The sequence below is a fragment of the Borostomias antarcticus genome (genome assembly GCF_949987555.1).
Source record: "Borostomias antarcticus genome assembly, chromosome: 4".
NCBI classification, from domain to species: domain Eukaryota; kingdom Metazoa; phylum Chordata; class Actinopteri; order Stomiiformes; family Stomiidae; genus Borostomias; species Borostomias antarcticus.
This window is the reverse complement of record NC_140237.1, coordinates 15,869,582-15,893,250: the sequence shown is the minus strand read 5'-3', so window position 1 is coordinate 15,893,250 and position 23,669 is coordinate 15,869,582. Positions and strand designations below refer to the sequence as shown.

At 44.7% G+C, this 23,669-nt stretch overlaps 1 protein-coding gene across 2 annotated transcripts; it reads left to right on the top strand.

Moving 5' to 3' along the window:
• The first annotated feature begins 435 nt into the window (after positions 1-435).
• abcc12 (ATP-binding cassette, sub-family C (CFTR/MRP), member 12) lies at positions 436-23,309 on the top strand. 2 transcript variants are annotated; one of them, XM_084436555.1, is made up of 31 exons: positions 436-472; positions 1,153-1,221; positions 1,822-1,988; positions 2,397-2,543; positions 2,810-2,957; positions 3,112-3,348; positions 4,471-4,644; positions 4,905-5,052; positions 5,620-5,768; positions 5,945-6,052; positions 6,341-6,580; positions 6,680-6,751; positions 6,848-6,972; positions 8,241-8,313; positions 8,516-8,719; positions 9,763-9,897; positions 10,117-10,198; positions 10,358-10,426; positions 10,638-10,727; positions 11,133-11,236; positions 11,725-11,907; positions 12,701-12,927; positions 13,125-13,262; positions 15,369-15,558; positions 15,835-15,924; positions 16,519-16,708; positions 17,169-17,328; positions 18,080-18,158; positions 18,327-18,440; positions 20,519-20,683; positions 20,893-23,309. In XM_084436555.1, the coding sequence occupies exons 2-31, from the start codon at positions 1,165-1,167 to the stop codon at positions 20,983-20,985; spliced, it is 4,158 nt and encodes a 1,385-aa protein (XP_084292681.1). In that variant the 5' UTR covers positions 436-472; positions 1,153-1,164; the 3' UTR covers positions 20,986-23,309. The 2 variants fall into 2 exon arrangements, with proteins under 2 accessions (XP_084292681.1, XP_084292682.1); XM_084436556.1 differs by lacking the exons at positions 436-472; positions 1,153-1,221; positions 1,822-1,988; positions 2,397-2,543 and having other exon boundaries at positions 2,925-2,957; positions 3,270-3,348.
• The last annotated feature ends 360 nt before the right edge of the window (positions 23,310-23,669 follow it).

Genomic DNA, 23,669 nt, shown 5'->3' with positions numbered 1-23,669 from the left:
TTGATCTGATCATGAAAATGTAGAGGGCTTTTTAGAGTAGCAAACTAAAGGGTGGTGTGTGTGCATACATTTGTCTGTTAGCAGGATTACGCACAAACTACTGGACCGATGTTCACGTTACTCAGTGGAAGGGTGTAGCATGGTCCAACTGAGAACCCATTACATTTTGGAGCAGATCTGAATCAAGGGTCAGGTCCATAGGATTACACAAAAACTACCTGACTGATTTTCATGAAACTTAGAACCCATTCAATTTTGGTGTGCACAGAGCCACAAAATGCATTCAGGGGCAGAGGTCTGTGGTCTTATAATTTAATTTCAAATTGAGGAGGCACAACAGCAAGACCTTTACACAAACCAACCTTTGAGCTCCATAAAGTTCAATGACGTAACTGCTGAATATAAGCATTCGGATGTTTCAGTAGCTCACACAGTATCTGCAGCTCTCCCCCTCTCTGGTTTTCAAGAAAAGGTATTGTTCATTTAGTCTCTCTTAGTTTCAAACCAATAAGAACATTGTGCTTAAGTCTTAATGGTCTTGATGTTTTATACTACAGGTTATGCATTGTAAAATAGCTTAGGTTTCTGCTGCTCTTTCAAATCCAAGTCCTTGTAACATTTTCCTCTTGAATTATAACTTTGTATGATTGTTTGATTGGGCTACTTTTTTGGTAATGAGTGAGGTGGTGATTAATGGAAAGTTTAAAGGGATATTTTGGAATTTTTGTACTACAGTAGGGCCTCGACTTACCTATGATGTTTTTGACTGATGCAGATAATTTTCAATTAATTCCATGCTGTAGATAGCTTTGGGTTGTTCCAATTTCCACTGATGGCTAAAATTCCAGAATAGCCTTTGTGTCAGAGTGTCAGATTGTGTTACGCTGTGGCTGTGCCTGCTTAAGGCTACAGAGCAAGAACTAAAAAGTCCTAGTATTATGTTGTAGATAAAAAAGGTAAAACAAAACCTTGGCTAGATTTGTTCTCTGTGTCTAGATGAAGTGTGACGTATTTAAACAATTACTATTGTATAAATCATGTAATGCATTGCTATTGTATAAACAGTGTTCTTGGAAGAATTACAGTTGGTTGCTTATTTACCTTCTAATGACATGCGGTCATTAGAATTGTTTCCTTTGTTTTATATCCTAGGCGCAAGACAACATGAAGGGTGTTTACCAGACGTCAGGGGAGAAGGACAACATCACAGGGATCTCCTTTGTACGTTCAACTCATACCTTCGTACTACACCACTCTGCTTCGTACTACACCACTCTGCTTCCTACTACACCATTCTGCTTCGTACTACACCACTCCACTCCGTACTACACCACTCTGCTTCCTACTACACCACTCCGCTTCCTACTACACCACTCCGCTTCGTACTTCACCACTCCGCTTCGTACTACACCGCTCTGCTTCGTACTACACCACTCCGCTCCGTACTACACCACTCCGCTCCGTACTACACCACTCTGCTTCGTACTACACCACTCTGCTTCCTACTACACCACTCCGCTTCGTACTACACCACTCTGCTTCGTACTACACCACTCTGCTTCGTACCACTCCACTCCGTACTGCACCACTCCGCTTCCTACTACACCACTCTGCACTCATTCCCCTTTCACTGACATCATTCTCCTTCCCTCTCTGTGTGTCTCTGTGTTCTTGTTACTGTGTAATGTCGATGTGTTTACATTGCTGCTGTCCTGGATTGAGTTATTTTTTAGGATCAAAGTTAGATGGTATGGCACACAGTGGTACGAGATACAACCCTCATTCTCACACCCCCTGCTCTGGCTTCCTCTTTGCACACAGCAAAAGAGAAAGGAAAGTGCCGCATGGATCAGTGAGTCCAACGCCACCATTGAGTCTGTTCCAGAGGGCCTCCCATCTCTGGACTATCGGGACGAAGACCCCCCTCCGAAACACCACAAGTACCACACCAGTCTGCAGAGCATGATCCCCTTCCGCCCGGCCTCCAGGTCAGCAGAGGCCCATGAGATTAACACACTAGATAAGGCACCAAGAACTGCTAGTGAGAAGTACTACCAGGAGCCCCCCTCTTAAGCACCTATTATACTTTGCTACTCTGGCACATTGGCTTTAGTACTAGATTAAGCTCTTAGTCACTTGTTGAGAAAGGAGATGCACTTGAGTTCTGGCGAGTAGTAGTACACTGACTACCTACTTTAAATGCAATTGTTATAAGTCGCTTTAGATAAAAGTGTCTGCTAATGTGACTGTAAAGTGTTGTGGTTGGTGCATGTATATTATTAGACATATCCATAGTCTCTCTCTCTCTCTCTCTCTCTTTCTCTTTATGTACTATAGACCAGAGTCTCTGACGCTCTCTGTACATAATCTAACCGTGTGTGCGCCCGTGTGCTCAGGTCTAACCCTCTGGACGATGCAGGGTTCTTCGCCTTTACTAGCTTTGCCTGGATGACGCCCTTGATGTGGAACCTGTTCAGAAACAGACTGGACTGGAGCTCAATATCACTGTCTCCCCACGACGGAGGTGATGTTAACATAAAAAGGTGGGACTTCCATTATTAGTGTGTGAGTGACTTGTGACCCAGTTTGTTTCAAAGTAATCAAGACCAGCCCTCTGAGCTAAAGCCTTCAGTATGTTAGTTTTAGAGAGAGAGGGAGGGAGGGAGGGGGAGAGAGAGAGAGAAGGAGAGAAAGATAGAGTAACAGTGTTATCCAACCACAGGGTATTGCAGGATGACCACCACTCAGTGTTTTCCAACCACAGGGTATTGAAATTGATCTGACTGGAATGTCTTACCTTCTCGTCTAGGTTCCAGAGGCTGTGGGAGGAGGAAGTGTCCAGGGTGGGTTTAGAGAAAGCTTCTCTAACTCGAGTCATCATGCGTTTCCAAAGAACAAGACTTCTGATGGCTTTCTTTGTCTCTGTCATCTTCACATTTGTTGTGTTTATTGGCCCGGTAAGCCTCATAATCGATTGATTGATTTATTGATTAATTCATCTCAATGTACAAATATACGGTAGATGTATCACTGGTGCAGTTGATAGTCAGTTTTTGATGCATCTTCTGAACGATAACGTTTTGCTGATGCATGTTCTATATTAACCTCCAGGCGGTTCTGGTCTATGAGATCCTGAAATATGCTGATGATCCTAAGGTCTACACTCTGGTGCACGGAGTGGGTCTGTGTGTGGCCCTGTTCTGCTCAGAGTTCTCAAAAGCCTTCTTTGCCTCTCTGCTTTGGGCCATCAACCTGCGCACGGCCATCAGATTGAAGAGTGCCTTCTCTCTACTGGCCTTCCAGAAGATCATCTCCCTTCGTGTGGTCAACAGTATCTCAGTGGGCGAGGTACTGTAGCCTAACCTGATGCGCCAGATGGTTTGCTTCGCATAACCATCTGGGAACTCTCTGTTGGTAACTGTTTGGAAAAGGGCAGGCACTTTAAAAAAAAATCCTTGGCAGGTGATATTGGCATGAACGAGGCTAACGGTAGCCAGCAGCTATCAATAAATCAATCAAGTTGGATTTATATAGCGCCCTTCATGATACCCAGAGCGCTTTACAGAGTCCAATATTCATTCAGACACAGTCATACCGGTGGTGGTAAGCTACATCTGTAGCCACAGCTGCCCTGGGGCAGACTGACAGAAGCGTGGCTGCCAATCAGCGCCTACGGCCCCTCCGACCACCACCAACATTCATACGTTGCCATAAGGTAACGGTACGGTAACGGTAAACTACCTTTACAGTACCCCAGATAACACAAGCCTAGTGGACCTACGGCTGGCCCCAGACAGAGGAGTTGGCGGACCTCTGGGGGGGTCTGCTGGTGGATCCCTGGCCATTTGCACATGTAATGGCAAGCGGACCTCTGGCACATTAGTACCGTCAGGGACAGCGGTCCGCTAGTAATCCGAAATCCCCCCTCTATTGTTCGACCATTCCACCGGTAGTTTATGTATCTATATCCTAGGCCCATTGTTTTAGGATTATGTTCTGGATTGAAGTACATTTAACTGGCATAGCACTACCAGGTAAAAGGGTTACCACATTTTAACATAACATCCAGTGACAAGCACAAATAACAAATCACAGAGCTCATATTTTATTAATTTTTTTTTTTTTTTTTTTACTGTAAATCAGCATAAAGATAATTTAGGAACATAGGCCTAATTATTTAATTTATTAACAATAAAAAGTAAACAAACCTTAGATGGCTTCAATGTAGCCTACATCTGAATTGAAATTGTACCCGCTACAAACAAAACACTCAAACGCACAACACACAAACAATAGTGACCGCCATTGGAGGTTTGGTCCTGATGTAAGCAGTCCTAAAAATGCGCTAGAGAGCAAACATTTTGCTGTCCAAAAAAAATCCAAAGTGAATTGGCATAGATTCATCATGTGGTTGTTCTCCTCCCTCCCGTTGATATCCTGCCCTGCCTCTCCGTCTCTGTCCCCGTACAGATGATCAACATTCTGACCAGCGACGGCTACCGGATGTTTGACGCCGTGCTGTTCGGTACCTTCCTGTTGTGTATACCGGTGCTCCTCATCATCTGCATCTTCTACGCCTGCTACGTCCTGGGCTACTCCGCCCTCATCGGGGTCGTAGTCTACCTGGTGTTCATCCCCATACAGGTCTGTCCACACATCACCCCATTCAGGGAAGTCTAATGACATATTCTTAACAGTTACATTGTTGTCCAGAGATGAATTAATACGGTCATAATTGACATACTGTAATCGAGGCGAGCAATGGCCAATTTTCTGCTGTGGCTCATATGATATGTGAACGAATGCAGACCGACTCTGTGGACCCCAAAACATGTAGAAACATGTACATACTATGATTCTCTTGGGTCCTGTATCAGCTGACTGGCTTGTGTGTTTTGCTGCAGTTTGCGATGGCCAGGCTGATTAACGTGTTCAGGAGGAAGGCTGTGACGGTGACAGACAGCCGCGTGCGCACCATGAACGAGGTCCTCACCTGCATCAAACTCATCAAGATGTACGCCTGGGAAAACTCCTTCGAGAAAAAGATCTCCGGTACGTCTTGTGTAAGAATACAGTCCGTTGAGATTGTAAGATTCAAACGGCATCATGTTGTGCATTCTTTCAGAAGCCTGTTACTCGAACCTGTGTTTGGGAGTTACAGTATCAGTTACATGTAGAATTGTTCATGTAGAGTTTTATATAGGGCTCGGTATCGATTCGAATTTCAAGAATCGATTTGATTCTGATTCACAAGGTTCAAAATCGATTATCACGATTCGATTCAATATCGATTCGGTTAGTGTTACTAAAAACTTTTTTTTTTGCTGTAACCTTAATTACATGACTGCCAAGTTATGCAACACATCAATACTAGGGCTGGGTATCGATACTGATTTCCAAAAATGAATTAATGAATGAATCATTGAACGAATTAATGAACTATTCATTCCTTCATTCATTCATTAAATAAAGGATCGATTTTGGTTTGATTCAGAATCGATTAATCAATTTTTTTAACCCAGCCCTAGTTTTATGTACATCTGATCTTGTCATCCTAGTGTTTGTTTGTTTGTTTGTTTGTTTGTTTGTGTACATCGTATGTTTTCTGGAACCCCTCAGACATCAGACAGAATGAGAGGCAACTGTTGGAGAAGGCTGGCTACGTCCAGAGTGTCAACGCCTCCATCACCACCGTCATCCCCACCCTGGCCACCATCCTGACCTTCGTAGTTCACACCTTACTGGGCCTGCCCCTTAGCTCTTCGAAAGTGAGTATACGCCTCTGAAATACACCTACTACATCTTTAATCTACACTATACATGTACAGCCATCAATCTGCCGTTTCATAGAATGCTATGTTGATTGTTGGATGTCAAATGACTAAAATGTAAACGGTGTGAAGTCTGATGGTGTTCACGGTCATTCCTGTTGTGCGTGCGCCAGGCTTTTACCATCATCGCCATCTTCAACTCCATGAGGTTTTCTCTCGGTCTGCTCCCCTTCTCTGTGAAGGCCTTGGCTGAGGCGAAAGTGTCATGCGCCAGGCTAAAGGTGAAACTTGTGTTATTCATTGACAATCACATAAGTGCATGCTGAGTTATCCAGGCAGGCGCACATGTAGCACAGCAAAATACACCATCCTGTATTGTGTACTTTTTAGGTAACAGCAAATGCAATTCTTTGCACTGAATGGATGACAAACTGCACATATCACGAACGCAATATGGAAACAGGACTTTTATGTGCATGCAAGTACATATTTGTTTGCCAACCAATTGTGGTGGGTGCTATCAGTGTATTACAGCATGTGTTTTGTGTGTATTTGAATGATCTTTACAGAAACTCCTGCTAGTTCAGAATCCAGAATCCTACCTCATCCAGAAAAAAGGCACAGACTCAGCGTTAGTGATGGAGAAGGCTTCGTTCTCCTGGTCCAGACCTGAGAGCCAGTCAGCCCACACAGCCAACGGCCTCAAGGAGGGCCACGTAGAGTCCATTCCCCACAACGGGATGGACGTGTCAGGCAAGAGGCCAGCAGCGAAGTCCACCCTGAGGAACATCTCCTTTACCCTACCAAAGGTGTGCGTTCATGTTAATGACTGATGGCCTGGATTGGAGTTGGGGTCAACTTGTGTATGCAAAAGAAGGATAACTGTGATAAATGTGTCCTTTCACCAGGGAAGCCTACTGGGAATTTGTGGCAATGTTGGGAGTGGGAAATCGTCGCTGATATCCAGCATTTTGGAGCAGGTGGGTAGATGACTGACTAATGTTTGGACCATACATACACAGTAGCAGTTATATGTGTGAGGGTAGGCAAACCTGAACATCCTGGTCTCCATTCAGATGCACCTGCAGCATGGGTCGGTCACAGCCGACGGGGCGTTCGCCTACGTTTCCCAGCAGGCCTGGATCTTCCACGGCAGCGTGCGTGATAACATCCTGATGGGGGAACCGTTTGACCAGGCCAGGTAGTGTCAGTCATCAATAAATCAACCAATCAATCAATCAATCAGTTTTTCAATTTGTCAATTTGTAAATTTTTTAATTCAAATTTTCAAATTTTTAATTTTTATTGCACATGTAATGAACAGATTGGATCTTTCTATAATATATAGGCTTCTCACAGTATACAGTGCCATATTGATATGAATAGCTCACATTACAGTAGTTCATAAAATTATATATATATATAAAGTTACAAATATTGATATTGTTTGACCTAAATAGGACCTAATGTTGCTACAGTATATGACAGTAATGACAGAAATGGCTTATTTTTGTAATGTAAAACAAACATGCTGATTGATCTTTTACTGTCTTTTACCATATCTCAATAACTAAGCTTATTCCCTGTCAATGACCAGTAGAACACTTTGTTAAGTAGCCTGGCTTCACCAGACCCAATTCGCAGACATGTGAAGGGTCTGGAGCTGCTGAGTTTATTTTCTCTTTCCAAGGGGAGTTATCAACGGTCGCAGACCAAAATGGCTCTACTGTACATGCAGTTGGGATAGACCTACAACAGAGCAATGAAACGTGGGTTATCATTGTATCAAATGAGTTCAGTCGTATCAAACCCGCACCATATTAGATAAACGGTTGTGATTGGCACGGCAAATATCTGCTGGGTGGAAATTAATCTGAATGAGAGCGTGATCAGACTGATCTGCAGAGAGTAGAATGTGGCTACTCAGTCAGGCTACTCATTAACCGCAGTAGCTTAGGTTCATTTAGGGTAAATGTCCCATGAGTTTCTGAGTGGGCAGCAGGCATGCCAACCAATATGCTTAAGGGCCATGTTTGTTAGGCTGAGCGAAGAATTCTTACCTTACTTCACCTCATGGCTATATAGTAATTCCCCAGACAGGTCTTTGTCCCAGTTGCACTAAATTTACAGTCTAGGACATTGTAAATCAGCATCACAGGACAATGAGGTACTGGGTCAAGGAAGAACTCGTAAAATTTTGGAGCGGATCTGAATCACGGGATGGATCCACAAATTAAAATAAAACTTTGAGCGAACGAGTGAGCCGCCCAAACACGGCTGCCCACTCACCTCCATTCACTTTTTGGCGAACAATTCCCTCCATTCATTGTCAATGGAGGGGGTGGGAAGGTCACCGAGACATTGGGTTTGGACTGGCATAAAGCTCTCGGCCTAACGAATGCAGCAATACCAAACATGTCCTGCTCGGACATTTATGGTTGATTTTTGTTTTTTTTGTCTTTCAAACAGATATAAGAAAGTCCTCAGCGCCTGCAGTCTGATGCCAGATCTGGCCATTCTTTCATATGGGGATAAAACTGAAGTACGGATTCTTAACTTTATGATATGATAAGCACAGTTATTATCCCACTTGAAATACACTATAATCCTCCATTCCAGGCAAAATATTTACACTTTTTAGGATGCTGGCATACTGTAAACAGAATTTTAAAAGGTCTTCAAAATGAACGGTAACATTAGAAATAATTCCGCTAGCCGTATTTTGTCCTTGCGTCTTTCCGTAGATAGGCGAGCGAGGCCTGAACCTGTCTGGAGGCCAGAAGCAGAGGATCAGCCTGGCCAGGGCCGTCTACTCCGACAGAGACATCTACCTCCTGGATGACCCCCTGTCTGCTGTGGACGCCCACGTGGGGAAACACATCTTTGAGGAGTGCGTCAAGAAGCAGCTAAAGGGGAAGTCTGTCATCCTGGTCACTCACCAGCTACAGGTAAGGGGGCTCGGCAATGGCAATGGCGGTATTCCTATGGTCAGTCCATGTGAGTGGGCATAGACATGGTTTTGTTGAGGCAGAATAGCTCAGATAATGTTCACTGATAGTGTTATGACAAAAGGCAAAAAGAGCTGTGCGCACATCCAACCTTAGTAGGCCAGGTGCTGGATCTTAGAGTACATACGTGAGAAGAGAGGAAAGATCCGCACACTGATTTCTCTCGGTTCACTTTATTGAAAATATATGCAACATTTCGACCCTTAGGTCTTCATTAGGCAAATGCATCAGAAGTATATTTTCAATCTCTTCTCACACTGATAGTGCTACGCCATGACAGGATTTCATACTGTATTGTTGCCAATGGAACACTCTTCTTTTTTTTTTTTTTTGAATGGATGTTCCCGTGAAATTCAGTGACTCATGAATGGCACCACCAAGGCGATATATAATGACTAAGCCTCCCGTCTCCAGCTGTAATAAAAAAAAAAAGGTGTACCGTCACAGTGAACAGCTCGATTTTTCACCTAGTCATTCCAAGTCAGCATGTGCGTAAGCTAGTCACTGTTTTACTACACAGTATACACAGGTCGTTTTGGGGTTTTGTGTCAATGTGTAACTTTTATGTGGGGTTGAATTGGCTAGTTGTAACTCAATTTGAATCTTTCAGTTTTCTCTCCACTGAATTTCTGAGTTTGGTCCGTTGGTTGAAGAAAAGAGAGTAACTAATCAAAAGGCGTCCTAGCTATACTTTCTAGGAAGTGTGGGAATTGCCAAATATGTCTCAAGTCAGAGCTGTAATGTGAACTGTCACATGGTCCAGTTATGCCTGTTAACCATGAGAGCCAGATTCCCGATAGACATTAAGCCTGGTCCTTGAATAAAGTAGTATGTCAATGAAGATTCTCCACTGAAAGACCCTGGCTGTGAATTGCTCTTCATTCGGTGTCTGTGAAAAAACTGTGTTGATGAATTCCAAGTGACCACAAGGATGCTTCTTTCTGTCAGTACCTGGACTTCTGCTTCCTCTTTCATCCTGTCAGTACCTGGAGTTCTGTGACGAGGTTCTGGTTCTGGAGAGCGGGAAGATCAAGGAGGCCGGAACCCACAAGATGCTGATGAAAGCCAAGGGCCGCTACTCCCAGCTCATCACCAACTACCAGCTGGAGCAGTCCAAAGTAAAAGACATAGCGTATTCACCATGTCAACTGCCGCACAGTGGCTATACGCTAGTTAGCCGACAGGAAGTGTTCTTAAAACGAATGCAAGAATGAATTGAAACATTTTACCTCTTTGCAAGTGCTGTGTTCCCTAAAGTACCCTCATGTGTATTTAAGCATCAAACGGACTGTGTGTGTGGCGCTGATGGTGTTTGTCTTCGTGTGTGATCTCAAAAGGAGGAAGGGAGTGCACAAGCTGAACCCAGTGTATGTCACAGAGATCTGGATGACCAGAAGGCCAATGGAATTGAAAACCCAGGTTACTGAAATGATACTGCACATACTCATATAGTACTGTATTCTTGATTGCTTTTCATGGTGTTGTGACACGGCCTTGTGTGTACAGTAGTTCACGCACACCGTTGGCTTTAGAAATATGCGTTGTTTTGTTCACCCGGGGGTATATGTCTCTGCACAGCCTTTGACATGTCAGAAGAGCTGGCTAAAACAGATTTGAAGAAAGTGGAATCCGAAGTTGACATTAAAGGTAAGGTTTATAACCCCACTTTGTGCTTTAAACTCAAAACGGTATTTGGTCACTTCACCTCACTCTCGACCACTGCTGCAGTCTAAACAATAGCCGTCTGGCGCAAGATTTGGTTATGGGTACTAATTAGAATCCCAAATGATCAAATTCACTCGCACTACACTGTCTGGTGGTCTCTCTCAGTAAGATGCTGGTGTTTGGTTCCCCCCAGAGTCCAAGGACCAGCTGGTGAAGCAGGAGGGAACTCAGGAAGGCTCTGTGACCTGGAGGACATACCACCAGTACTGCACCGCTGCTGGAGGTCTGCTACCCCCTCTCTCTCTCTCTCTCTCTCTCTCTCTCTCTCTACCTCTCTCTCTCTCTCTCTCTCTCCCCCTCTGCTGCTCTGTCACTCCTTCTCTTTCTCTCTCCCTCTGTTACTCTCTTTCTCTCCCTCTGTTACTCTCGTTCTCTCTCTCTGTTACTCTCTCTCTTTCTCTCCCTCTGTTACTCCCTCTTTCTATCTCTCTCTGTTACTCTCTCTTTCTCTCTCTCTGTTACTCTCTCTCTTTCTCTTTCCGTCTGTTACTCTCTCTTTTTCTCTCCCTCTGTTACTCTCTCACACTTTTTATCTCACTTAGTTATTGTCGCACTCTCTCTTTCACACACTCACACATATACATGCAGACGCACACACACCCACACACTCTCTCTTCTCATCTCTCAGGGTATATCATCCTGCCACTGGTCATGCTCATGTTCATTCTGCTGGTGGGGTGCACTGCCTTCAGCAACTGGTGGCTCAGCTACTGGCTAGAGCAAGGATCTGGGGTAAGCACTAGGGCTGGGTATCGAGTCGAATTTCAAGAATCGATTCGATTCCGATTTACAAGGTTCAGAATCGATTATCTCGATTCGATTCAATATCGATTCGGTTAGTGTTACTAAAACCTGTTTTTCTTAGCTGTAACCTTAATTACATGACTGCCAAGTTATGCAACACATCAATACTAGGGCTGGGTATCGATACTGATTTCCAAAAATGAATGAATGAATGAATCATTGAATGAATGAATGAACTATTCATACCTTCATTTATTCATTCATTCATTAAATAAAAGATCAAATTTGGGATTCATGAATCGATTCGGAATCATTTGATTCAGAATCGATGAATCGATTTTTTAAACCCAGCCCTAGTAAGCTCAGAGACTGTATAGTTTCTGTTTTTGCTGGGAGCATTTGGAGATATCATTCAGTTTGAGGTGAAAATACGTTTGAATGGGCCCAAAGAATATTCTGAACTTCCTCCATGGTAGACGGCGAACGTGTCCGTCTCAGACCAGGGGAACATCTCCATGAACCCGAAGCTGGAATCCTATCAGATGATTTACGGGCTGATCGTGGTTGCCATGGTGCTGCTGAGTGTGGTCAAGGGCTACTCCTTCACCAAGGTCACCCTGCATGCCTCCTCCAAGCTCCACGACACCATGTTCAAGAGGGTAAGACACGCTAGGTCAACTGAAGCTATCACTAAAGATACGGTCACATATAAAGCCTGGAAAGAACTGGCAGAAATACAACAAAGATTTGGCTTGTTTGTTTGCAAGTCATTTGATTTCTATACAACAAACCCAATAAATGTATTATTGATGCATTATGCATTAATTTACTACAGTTGAAACACACATCTATATCCACATCTGTCGGGAATTTACCTATTTTATGTGATTAAGAACATAAAAAACATGATAAACATTTATTAACATACATTTATTCCATACCTTCTGACTTTCATGTCCTGTAACTCCTCTACCTACCTTACATTAGTCATTTAGCTTACGCTTTTATCCAAAGTGACTTAGTTATCGCATTTAACATAGGAAAAGCCAATGTACTACTACTAGCCAGAACCACTACTAGCCAGAACCTATGCTTGTATCCAAGCTAATGCCACCAAGCTAATGCCAACCTCCTCACCCAGCTAATGCCAACTTCCTCACCCAGCTAATGCCAACCTCCTCACCCAGCTAATGCCAACTTCCTCACCCAGCTAATGCCAACCTCCTCACCCAGCTAATGCCAACCTCCTCACCCAGCTAATGCCAACCTTCTCACCACGCTAATGCCAACCTCCTCACCACGCTAATGCCAACCTTCTCACCACGCTAATGCCAACCTCTTCACCAAGCTAATGCCAACCTCTTCACCAAGCTAATGCCAACCTCCTCACCAAAGTAAGTATGGGCGTTGAGCAGGCATGCAGCCATCTCTACTTCTCTTCCTCCATCCCAGATCCTGGCCAGCCCCATGAGTTTCTTTGACACCACCCCCACTGGGCGCATGGTCAACCGCTTCTCCAAGGACCAGGACGAGATCGACTCCGTGCTCCCCTTCAACATGGAGAACTTCCTCCAGTTTTGCCTCATGGTCACCTACACCATAATTACCATCTCGGCTGTCTTTCCTCCCCTTCTCATCGCCGTGGCGGTGCTGGGCGGCATCTTCACTCTCATCCTATAGTGAGTTAGCCACATCATCATCATCATCATATATGACCGTAATTACAATTACATCATCATCGTCATCTTCATAGTTGATCCCTGAGTCCTGACAGTGCTGTGTGTCTGTGTGTCTGCATGCGTGTGCGCGTGCGTGCATTTGTGTGTGTCCGTGCATGCGTGTGTGTGCATTTGTGCGTGTGTGTCCGCGCCCTCAGCGTGTTTCAGAGGAGTATCCGCCAGATGAAGAGGATGGAGAACGTCAGTCGCTCCCCCTGGATCTCCCTCACCACCTCCGTCATCCAGGGCCTCAGCACCATCCACGCCTACGACAAGAGAGAGCAGTACATCCAGCAGTAAGACCGCACCCTTCCTCTACCCGTTCAGAGCAGTACATCCAGCAGTAAGACCGCACCCTTCCTCTACCCGTACAGAGCAGTACACCCAGCAGTAAGACCACACCCTTCCTCTACCCGTACAGAGCAGTACACCCAGCAGTAAGACCGCACCCTTCCTCTACCCGTTCAGAGCAGTACATCCAGCAGTAAGACCGCACCCTTCCTCTACCCGTACAGAGCAGTACACCCAGCAGTAAGACCACACCCTTCCTCTACCCGTTCAGAGCAGTACATCCAGCAGTAAGACCGCACCCTTCCTCTACCCGTACAGAGCAGTACACCCAGCAGTAAGACCACACCCTTCCTCTACCCGTACAGAGCAGTACACCCAGCAGTAAGACCACACCCTTCCTCTACTCGTACAGAGCAGTACACCCAGCAGTAAGAACACACCCTTCCTCTACACCGGCAGTATAGAGCAGTACACCCAGCAGTAAGACCACACCCTTCCTCTACCCGTACTGAGCAGTACACCCAGCAGTAAGAACACACCCTTCCTCTACACCGGCAGTATAGAGCAGTACACCCAGCAGTAAGACCACACCCTTCCTCTACCCGTACAGAGCAGTACATCCAGCAGTAAGACCACACCCTTCCTCTACCCGTACCGAGCAGTACACCCAGCAGTAAGACCACACCCTTCCTCTACACCAGCAGTATAGAGCAGTACACCCAGCAGTAAGACCACACCCTTCCTCTACACCGGCAGTATAGAGCAGTACACCCAGCAGTAAGACCACACCCTTTCTCTACACACGCGGCTGGCCACAGAACCTTGCCAAATAGTCAGTTAAGCCTTTGAATATGACCATCTCGCCGGCAACATTTTAAAAAATATCAAAAAAATCTAGAATAATCTAAGCAAATATATAAAAAATCCTACAATGCAACACTTCCTGAAAGCTGAGAAACTGGAAAAATTCAATTAATCCAAAATGTTGCCACTGTACTCACCGTACTAAAAGGGTTAAGATAAAGATAGGGACAGATTACTTTGATCAAATTGCACCGCTTGTAACTCAGGATATGACTCAAGCGTTTCTTTCCATGACATTACATTACAGTCATTTAGCTGCCGCTTTTATCCAGAGCAACTTACAATAATTGCATTTAACATAGGAAAAGCTAATGTACTACTACATGCCAGAACTCAGTGTGCATCTTCTTTCTAAAACAAGTGACTAAGAGCATAATCTAGTGCTGAAGGCAAAGTGCAAGAATGGCAATCTAAAATACAATATGTGCTTAAGAGGGAGGATTGTGGGTGTACTTCTTGAAGAGGTGAGTTTTGAGCCTGCGGCGAAAGATGGACAGCGACTCTGCTGTCCTGACGTCAGTAGGAAGTTAGTTCCACCACTGTGGGGCCAGGACAGAGAAAATCTGTGACCGTGTTGAACAACCGCAGGGGCCTCGGAGTCACGGGGCAACCAGTCGTCCCGAGGTAGCAGAGAGTAGTGGTCGGGAGGGAGTGTAGGGTTTGACCATGGCCTGGAGGTAGCAGGGAGCTGTTCCTTTCATTGCCCTGTAGGCTAGGCCAGAGTTTTAAACTGGATGCGAGCTGCTACAGGGAGCCGGTGTAGAGAACGGAGAAGGGAAGTTGTGTGAGAGAACTTGGTGGTTGAACACCAGGTGAGCAGCAGCTTTCTGGACAAGTTCCAGGGGTTTAATGGCTGACGCCGGTGCCCCAGCAGGGAGGGAGTTGCAGTAGTCCAGACGGGAGATGACCAGGGCCTGGATGAGCTTTCCCTCAGATCATGTGTATCTATGTACACACAGATGTCCGTCTGCTAATACAAACAATATCACACACTGTACTTGCATGTTATTCTCTCCTATTGACTATTCTCACAACACATTCACTGAATTTGATGTGAATAGGGCTTACGTGTTTGTTACATGATAGAACATTAAAAGAGGATGATGTCTAGTTTGATGGAGCACCCAGTTGTGAAAAGACTGTTAAAAGGCTAGTGAGTTAGGGTTATAGCTTATTTTTCATGACAGCACATTACACATTTCTGTCGTTTGGTCTGATGGGGTGGTCATTCTAATGTGGTTTTCCAGATTCACAAAGATGAGTGACACAAACGCCAACCACTTCCTGTTGTTCAACTGTGGCACGCGCTGGCTGTCCTTCTGGCTGGACTTCCTGTCGGCCACAGTAACCCTGATGGTGGCTCTGTTCGTGGTGCTGAGCGATAGCAGCACCAATAGCGCCTCCATGAGGGGCCTGGCTCTCTCCTACACCATCCAGGTATTCTGAAGTTGTCCTGGCCTGGAATGTAGATAATCAACTCAGCATAATTAAATATATCATCATCAGCATCACACCATACAAATATGTAATCATTGTCATTCTCATCATCTTGTCTGTAACTGGCGGGGTGGTTTTTATGGTCTAGTTGATTGCACTGTGAACTACTCCTATTATTCCAAATGACTCAGTGAACTAGTGTAATTCACTCCTGCCCTCTACTGGTCACCTAGTGGAACTAGCAGACTGGTTCCTACTTATTTCTCTGGTCTGTAGTTGACAGGGTTGCTGCAGTACGTGGTTAGACTGTCTACAGAGCTGGAGGCCAAGTTCACCTCTGTAGAGAGACTGCAGGAGTACATCACGGTGAGATACCTCCTTCTATGCAGATAATCCATACGTATATGGTAAATGGACTGCTTTACAGTGAAGGCCTCTCATTCACCCATTCACACACATATGCACACCAATGGCAACAGCTGCCATGCAAGGTGCTTGCCTGCACATTGGGAGCAATTTGGGGTTCAGTGTCGTGCCCAAGGACACGTCGTCAGGAGGAGCCAGGATTCGAACCGCTGACCCTACGATCATTGGACAAGCCACTTTACCTCCTGAGCTACAGCCGCCCCACATATATTTCTTGTAATTTAATTTAATTTGTTATGTATATTTTCTATGTATATTCTTTATTCTGCTGTACTTTTTTCCCCCACTGCTGCTTTACTTTTTCACTGCTGAAACACCCAATTCCCCCCCACAGGGATTATTAAAGTGTCTCTGTCTGTCTTGTCTGTCTTTCTGTCTACTGTATCTAATCTGTTCCATTCAGATTCAATCAGTAGCAGGCAATGCCACATACTGGCCATAATGTTCACAACGTGTCTATCACTACTCAAATGCAGATGCATTTTTTGTAACCTGTTTTGTTGTTGTTGTAAATCTCTGTATGTCTTTCTCCAGGGTTGTGTGTCGGAGGCCCCCAGGAAGGTGAAAGATGCCCACATCCCTGAGGGCTGGCCCCACACCGGAGCCATCAGCTTCCAGGACTATAAGATGAGGTACAGAGAAAACACACCCATAGTCCTCGACGGACTCGAGCTCAACATCCAGGCCCAGGAGAAGCTCGGCATTGTGGGAAGAACAGGCTCCGGTAAGGCTTTTACTCCTCATCTGTTTTTATGCTCCAGTATCTGTGCTAGTTTCATCTCCATACAGAGCCAGTCCCATGAGATGACTGGAGTGGGAAGCACCTGAAAGGTGCATCTAGGTCATGAATTTTACTGGCAGAGTTGAACAACTAGGGGCAAAAAGGAGCCAGAACAAAAATTATTTTGCAACAAAATGTCTAAATGAAGACCAGGAGTGAGCCTAAAACATTGTTATTTGACTGAAAAAAGTAGTTTTGCTGTATAGTTCTCCTTTAAAGCTAATTGGAAAAAGTTCAATATTGTACTATTGTGTGTTGTTGAAACCTGCAAGTGTAAGAAAGTGTAACTAGTGTAAGATGAAGTTCATCAATGCGGTTAAAATGTTCTCAAAAAGTCAAGATGGAACATGTGTCTATTCTATCTGCGTGTGTCTGTAGTGTAACTGTGTTATCCCCTCCTCAGGGAAGTCCTCACTGGGAGTGGCTCTGTTCAGGCTGGTGGAGCCGGCTGCTGGGACCATCTACATAGACGGGGTGGACACCAGCGCCATCGGCCTGGAGGACCTCCGCAGCAAGCTCTCTGTCATCCCCCAGGACCCCGTCCTCTTCATCGGCACCATCAGGTACACGCTCCCTCAGACACACTCAGTGGCCTTGTGGTTAGAGTGTCCGCCCTGAGACTGGGAGGTCGTGAGTTCGATCCCCGGCCGAGTCATACCAAAGACTATAAAAATGGTACCCATTGCCTCCCTGCATGGCACTCAGCATCAAGGGTTGGAATTGGGGGGCTACATCACCAAATGATTCCCGAGCACGGCACCGCTGCTGCTCACCGCTCCCCCAGGGTATGGGTCAAATGCGGAGAACAAATTTCACATGCTTAGGTGTGTGACAATCATTGGGACTTGACTTTTTAACATGCTTATGGAAGCTGAAGTCCTCCGCTTGGTAGTGGAGTGTTAGACCTGATTCATCGTCGACGTAAACAACACAAGCTACGTTGTTAACGCAAGCTCCAACATGACTCGAGAGCTTGCGTTCTGTGTTTTGTTTTGTGGAAACGCAAGGAATTGCACTATTGCTTGCGTCAAGTGACAAATTTCGGCATGACACACGCAAGGACACAACGAGATCTTGCGTGGCCTTGCGAAGCTTGTGTTGCTTGCGCTTATGTAGTTTACGTCGACTATGAATCCGGCCTTACTGTATATCCCTGTGTGTCATAATGTCTGTGTGTGTTATGTAATCTTTGTTCATCTTTTAAGTCTACTTTCACATGCCATTTCATGTATTGTCTCTCATCTCTCAAATTCCCCAGTCCCCCTTCCCAGGGAAAATGGATCACTATTATTTTCGATGACTATTCTTCTGTAGGTATAACCTGGACCCGTTCAACTGCTACAGTGATGAGGAGGTCTGGGCAGCGCTTGAGAAAACCTACATGAAAGACACAGTATGTTCAGAATCCACACACTGAATCCAGCCCTATATGTCATCATGTTTCGTTTGATGTTTAGACGATATATAGTCATATATTAATGTAGTAGTTAATACATAATACACATGATGATGATAGTGAATAGATGATTATGGTGATGATGATGGTCCTCTGTCGTCGCAGATATCTGCGCTGCCTCAGAAGCTTCAGTCAGAGGTGGTGGAGAACGGAGAGAACTTCTCTGTGGGAGAGAGGCAGCTCATGTGTATGGCTCGAGCTCTGCTCCGAAACTCCAAGGTGGGTATCAAACCATTCTCTCTCAACTCCTCTGTTGACCTACAGTAATACTACTAATAATAATCTAGTGTATTTATCACATGCACTTGATACGGGGACCACGTACAGTGAAGACTTAGCATGGGGTTCGAACCTACCGACTGAGATGGTGTCTCATGCTCTACCGACTGAGCTGCCCATTCAGGTACTGGGCGAATATCTTGCCAATCTGAGCCCGGAATTCTCTGTGGTATACTGGAGGGGTTAGGCGTCAGCTCTGAGGTGCAGACACAAGTCCTTCCTTGGCTGATTTGCGCTGCTGCCTCTTCAACATGCAAGACAGCCCTATAGAGAGGTACGGTTAGCTGAGTGTACTTTGGGGGGGGGGGGGCACACCCCCAACTCAAAGACATCTACTCCAGAAGATGCAAGACCAAGGCCAACAGGATCCTGAGAGACCCCAGCCACCCAGGCAACGAACTGTTCTCTCTGCTACGGTCAGGGAAAATATACCGCACACACAAGACGAGCACGGAGAGACTCAGGAAGAGCCATCCAGCTCCTGAATGACTATATCTAACATATAGTACCACTATACCCGGAGGATCAGGATATCTAGTGTACAGTATATAACATAACTATTTACAACGCAAATTGTCATTTCATCCCCTCTCACTCTGTCAGAAAATGCCTGCTAGCCGCGATGCTAATTTGTGCTATGTTGAACTCCATTGACTTATGCTAACATTTTAGCAATCTTAAAGGCCGCTATTTTGGTCTTTTTGGGTCTTTCAGAAGGGGCGGGAGGGGGCATTTTGTTCTTGGCATTTCTCCTGTAGCTGCTGAGATACTGCTGACAATTAGACGGTTCAAAAGGATTCTTACAAATATTTTGCCAGCAATTGATAGTAGGGAGATGCCTCTGTGGTTGTCGCAGGTCTGCCGATTGCCTTTCCTCTTGTAGAGAGGGATTATACCCGATTAAACTCCTGGGGAACGGATTCGAATTTCCACAGAGACTGGAAGAGCTCAACAGGTTCTCGAGGAAGCGAGGTCCTCCAGCCTTATAGATTTCCGCTGGGATGGCATCAGATGCCGGAGCTTTGCATGATGAGAAGAGGCTTGTGGCTTTGCTTGTTTCCTTTATGGAATTTTCTGTCAGAAAATGCCCGCTAGCCGCGATTCTAATTTGTGCTCCATTGACTTATGCTAACATTTTAGTGATCTTAAAGGCCGCTATTTTGGTCTTTTTGGGTCTTTCAGAAAGGGCGGGAGGTCCCATTGGTTGGGGGCATTCCAAGGCTATGGTAGGGGGGAAACTGCCATAGATCAACATTTTGTTTCAACTTGAGGCAGTCTCTCAATTGCCTCAATGCACGATAGCTGGTTGAGGACTGCGCTGAAGTGTTCAGCCCACCTTGCAAGTATTTGATCCTTTTCTGTGAGGAGTGATGTTCCATCTGCATTCAGGAGAGGTGAGGTTCCTGAGTGTTGTGGACCATAGACTTGCTTGGCCGCAGTATAGAAGCGCTTGGTGTTATTCCTGTCAGCGAACGACTGAATCTCCTCAACTTTTACGGACATCCAGATGTCTTGCATGTCTGAGTTTCTCCTGCATATGTTGAGGAAGGCAGATTCTGTAAGCTTGAGCTGCTGTCATTCAGGTACTGTATGCTTTATGCAGGCAGTGTTTTTCATCAAGGAGTTCTTAGAGTTCGGCATCATTTTCCTTAAACCAATCTTGATGTGTCCATATGTGAACACCAAGTGATTCAAGGGCTGTAGAATGCAGCACCATCTTGAGGGCAGTCCAGTCTGCCTCAGTGTCTGTATGTACAAAGCTTAGAGACTCCTGGCGATGGTCTAGACTAGAGCCTCAACAAAGGGCAGTCTTGTGTGTTCCTGTTGTAGGCGAGTGATGTTAAGACGTTTGACATGTCGTTTTCATTGGGGGCGTCTCAAATATCAGCCTGTTGATGAAATACAATCGATCCCTCATAGATGCAATATTCATTAGTAATGAACCTACAGTATGACTGTACAATGTTTTTATAGGAAGCTATATGCTTTCTGCGTCTTTATATGCCCTTCTCTGTCAGATTATCTTGTTAGATGAAGCGACAGCCTCCATAGACTCTGAGACCGACGCTCTGATCCAGCACACCATCAGAGAGGCCTTCCAGAACTGCACCATGCTCACCATCGCACACCGCATCAACACTGTGCTGGAGTCCGACCGCATCCTGGTCATGGACAACGGCAAGGTAAACATGCAAATACTCACACCCGATGGTACACACACACACACACACACACACACACACACACACACACACACACTTGAATTACAGAATTCAGTAGTACAAATCCACTAGCTCTCCAGAACCTTTCTCTTCGGGCCTACAGATGATGGAAACAAGTTGAACCAGGCCTGATGCATCTTATTTCACTGTGTTTATGTAATGTCTCCCAGGCTGTGGAGTTTGACCGTCCAGAGGTGCTGATGCAGAGGCCAGACTCTCTATTTGCCTCTCTCCTGACTGCAGCCAACACAGTGAACCAGTGAACCAGGTCCAGACAGGCACACCCCAACCAGCTTGCAGGTGCTAATCATGGTGATCCACATCACCTCATACTCTGAGGAATGGCACACACACACACACACACACACACACACACACACACACACACACACACACACACACACACACACACACACACACACACACACACACACACTTAAACACAGAATCGTATAGCTAAGGTAATGTCACAATAAACTCACAATGAATGTATTGACGCACAGAATTCTGCAGCATTGATGAAGTGGTTTCATGTATTTTATAGGTGTTATTTGTCTGTGTATTTAAAGTATTTATTAGAGGCCTGGCAGCTCAGATGGTCCCTCTTGTATTTGCCAATATTCTGAATCTTCTTCTACGGAATCTTCTTCCTAAGAAGTCTGACTTCACATGCTTGAAAAATTACCAAACTTCGCACATGTTGGTGCTACAGCAACTGTCTAAAGTTTAAAACTAAAAAAAAAATCATTACAAATCAGCCGTACATGCTATCACTTTGCAACCACCACCCCAAAATGTAGGCCCAAGGGAGCAGAAACATCCATATGCTTTGAGCTGGCACGAATTATGAACTCCAGCACTCAGGTTTTACTGTTTTTGAGAAAATATTTTTCTGCATCTTCAGACTGTCCTCCACAATCTTCACAGATTTATTGAAATATCAAAGATGAGCCCACAGCACAAATCTTTCCGAATTGTATCCCCTCAAACTATTGCTGCTCATACAGGAAAAAATACACTACCCACAATCCTTATCTGTTTATTATTTGCTGTACTGTAGCTGTGCATTGTCCCAGTGTTTCCTGTGCCATCTTGTAAGTTTGTAAGCTTTGTCTCTTGTTCTCCACTTGTTGAGTGTGTACCTTTGTTTTACTGTTTAGTTGTGCCGTCATTTTAACAAATATTTTGTGGAAACTGATGAAACCTCAATATTTCATGCACCTGTGACATTTACAGTTGTTGTCAAAAGTTTATCATGGCTTGAGTTTCCAATAATCTCTACAACTTTCTGTGATAGTTTCCAATAATTTCTACATTTTTCGGTGATAGTGATTGAAGCACATGCTTCTTAAAAAGAAAATCATGAGGTTTGGTTCTTTTATGAATGTATTATGGGCATTACTGACAAAATCTGACCAAATCTAAACATAACATATACATACAGCAACATGTTTTATCAATTTTGGTGATGTAAAAAGATGTCAATCAAATTAGCTTTGTGACATGGCCGCTTAACTTCTTTTGATATGATACACCTCAGCTGGTGACTTCTCTGAGCCCATTTAAATAGGGCTTATTTGATACAATGGGAAAGGAGTTCAGACTTTAATTTATTATGGGTCTTCTGAAAATGTGACCAAATCAGCTGGGTTCAAAATATACATACAGCAATGTTAATATTTGGTCACATGTCCCTTGGCCATTTTCACCTCAGTTAGGCGTTTTTGGTAGCCATCCACAAGCTTCTGGTTGAATCTTTGACCACTCCTCTTAACAGAATCGGTGCAGTTCAGCTAAATTTGCTGGCTTTCTGACATGGACTTGTTTCTTCAGCACTGTCCACATGTTCTCAATGGGGTGTCAGGACTTTGGGAAGGCCATTCTAAAACCTTAATTCTAGCCTAATTTAGCCATTCCTTTACCACTTTCGGTGTGTGTTAGGGGTCATTGTCCTGTTGGAACACCAAACTGTGCCCAAGACCCAACCTTCTGGCTGATGATTTTAGGTTATCCTGAAGAATGTGGAGGTAATCCTCCTTCTTCATTATTCCATTTACTTTCTGTAAAGCAGCAGTTCCATTGGCAGCAAAACAGGCCCAGAACAAGCATATTACCACCACCATGCTTGACGATAGGCATGGTGTTCTTGGGGTTAAAGGCCTCCTCCAAACATATTTCTGGTCATTGTGACCAAACAGCTCAGATATTGTTTCATCTGACCACAGAACCTTCCTCCAGAAGGTCTTTTCTTTGTCCATGTGATTAGCAGCAAACTTCAGTCAAGCCTTAAGGTGCTGCTTCTGGAGCAAAGGCTTCCTTCTTGCACGGCAGCCTCTCAGCCAATGGCGATGTAAAACATGCGTGACTGTCGACATTGACACCTGTGTTCCAGCAGCTTCTAATTCATTGCAGACCTGCTTTTTGGTGGGGGTTTTTTTTTTACCCATTGTGGTGCCTTTAAGATTTTGTGCCGATACCTCCATGTTACTGTACTGTACATACACCTGTGACATTTACATACAACCCTTGATCAGATCCAACTATGGCTTCTCACTTGGCAGGTAGCTCAAGAAAGATCATGACTTGCCCTTGGTGTAACGTTTTGAGTAAATGCCCAGGATGATGCAGAATAAAAATGTGAATGCATACTCATTGTGCTGTGTGACATGATTTGAAAGATATTTTTAAGTTTTAAATTATGGTCCAGGCAGTTCTGTTGACACATGTATGTGTCATTTGTCTCCTCTTCTATCTCATGCACACTTCCCCATAGTTTCATTTAGCTTAATTATAAGCCTTTATGCACAGTTTGTCCTTAGGGGAGTATCAAATATAGTTTTACTTTGTTGTATTAAAAAAAAATATATACATTAGTGTCAACCTCTAGTAATTAAGACAATGCTTAATGCAGCTTCAAGCTAGATCAGGCCAATCTGTTCCTAATTTG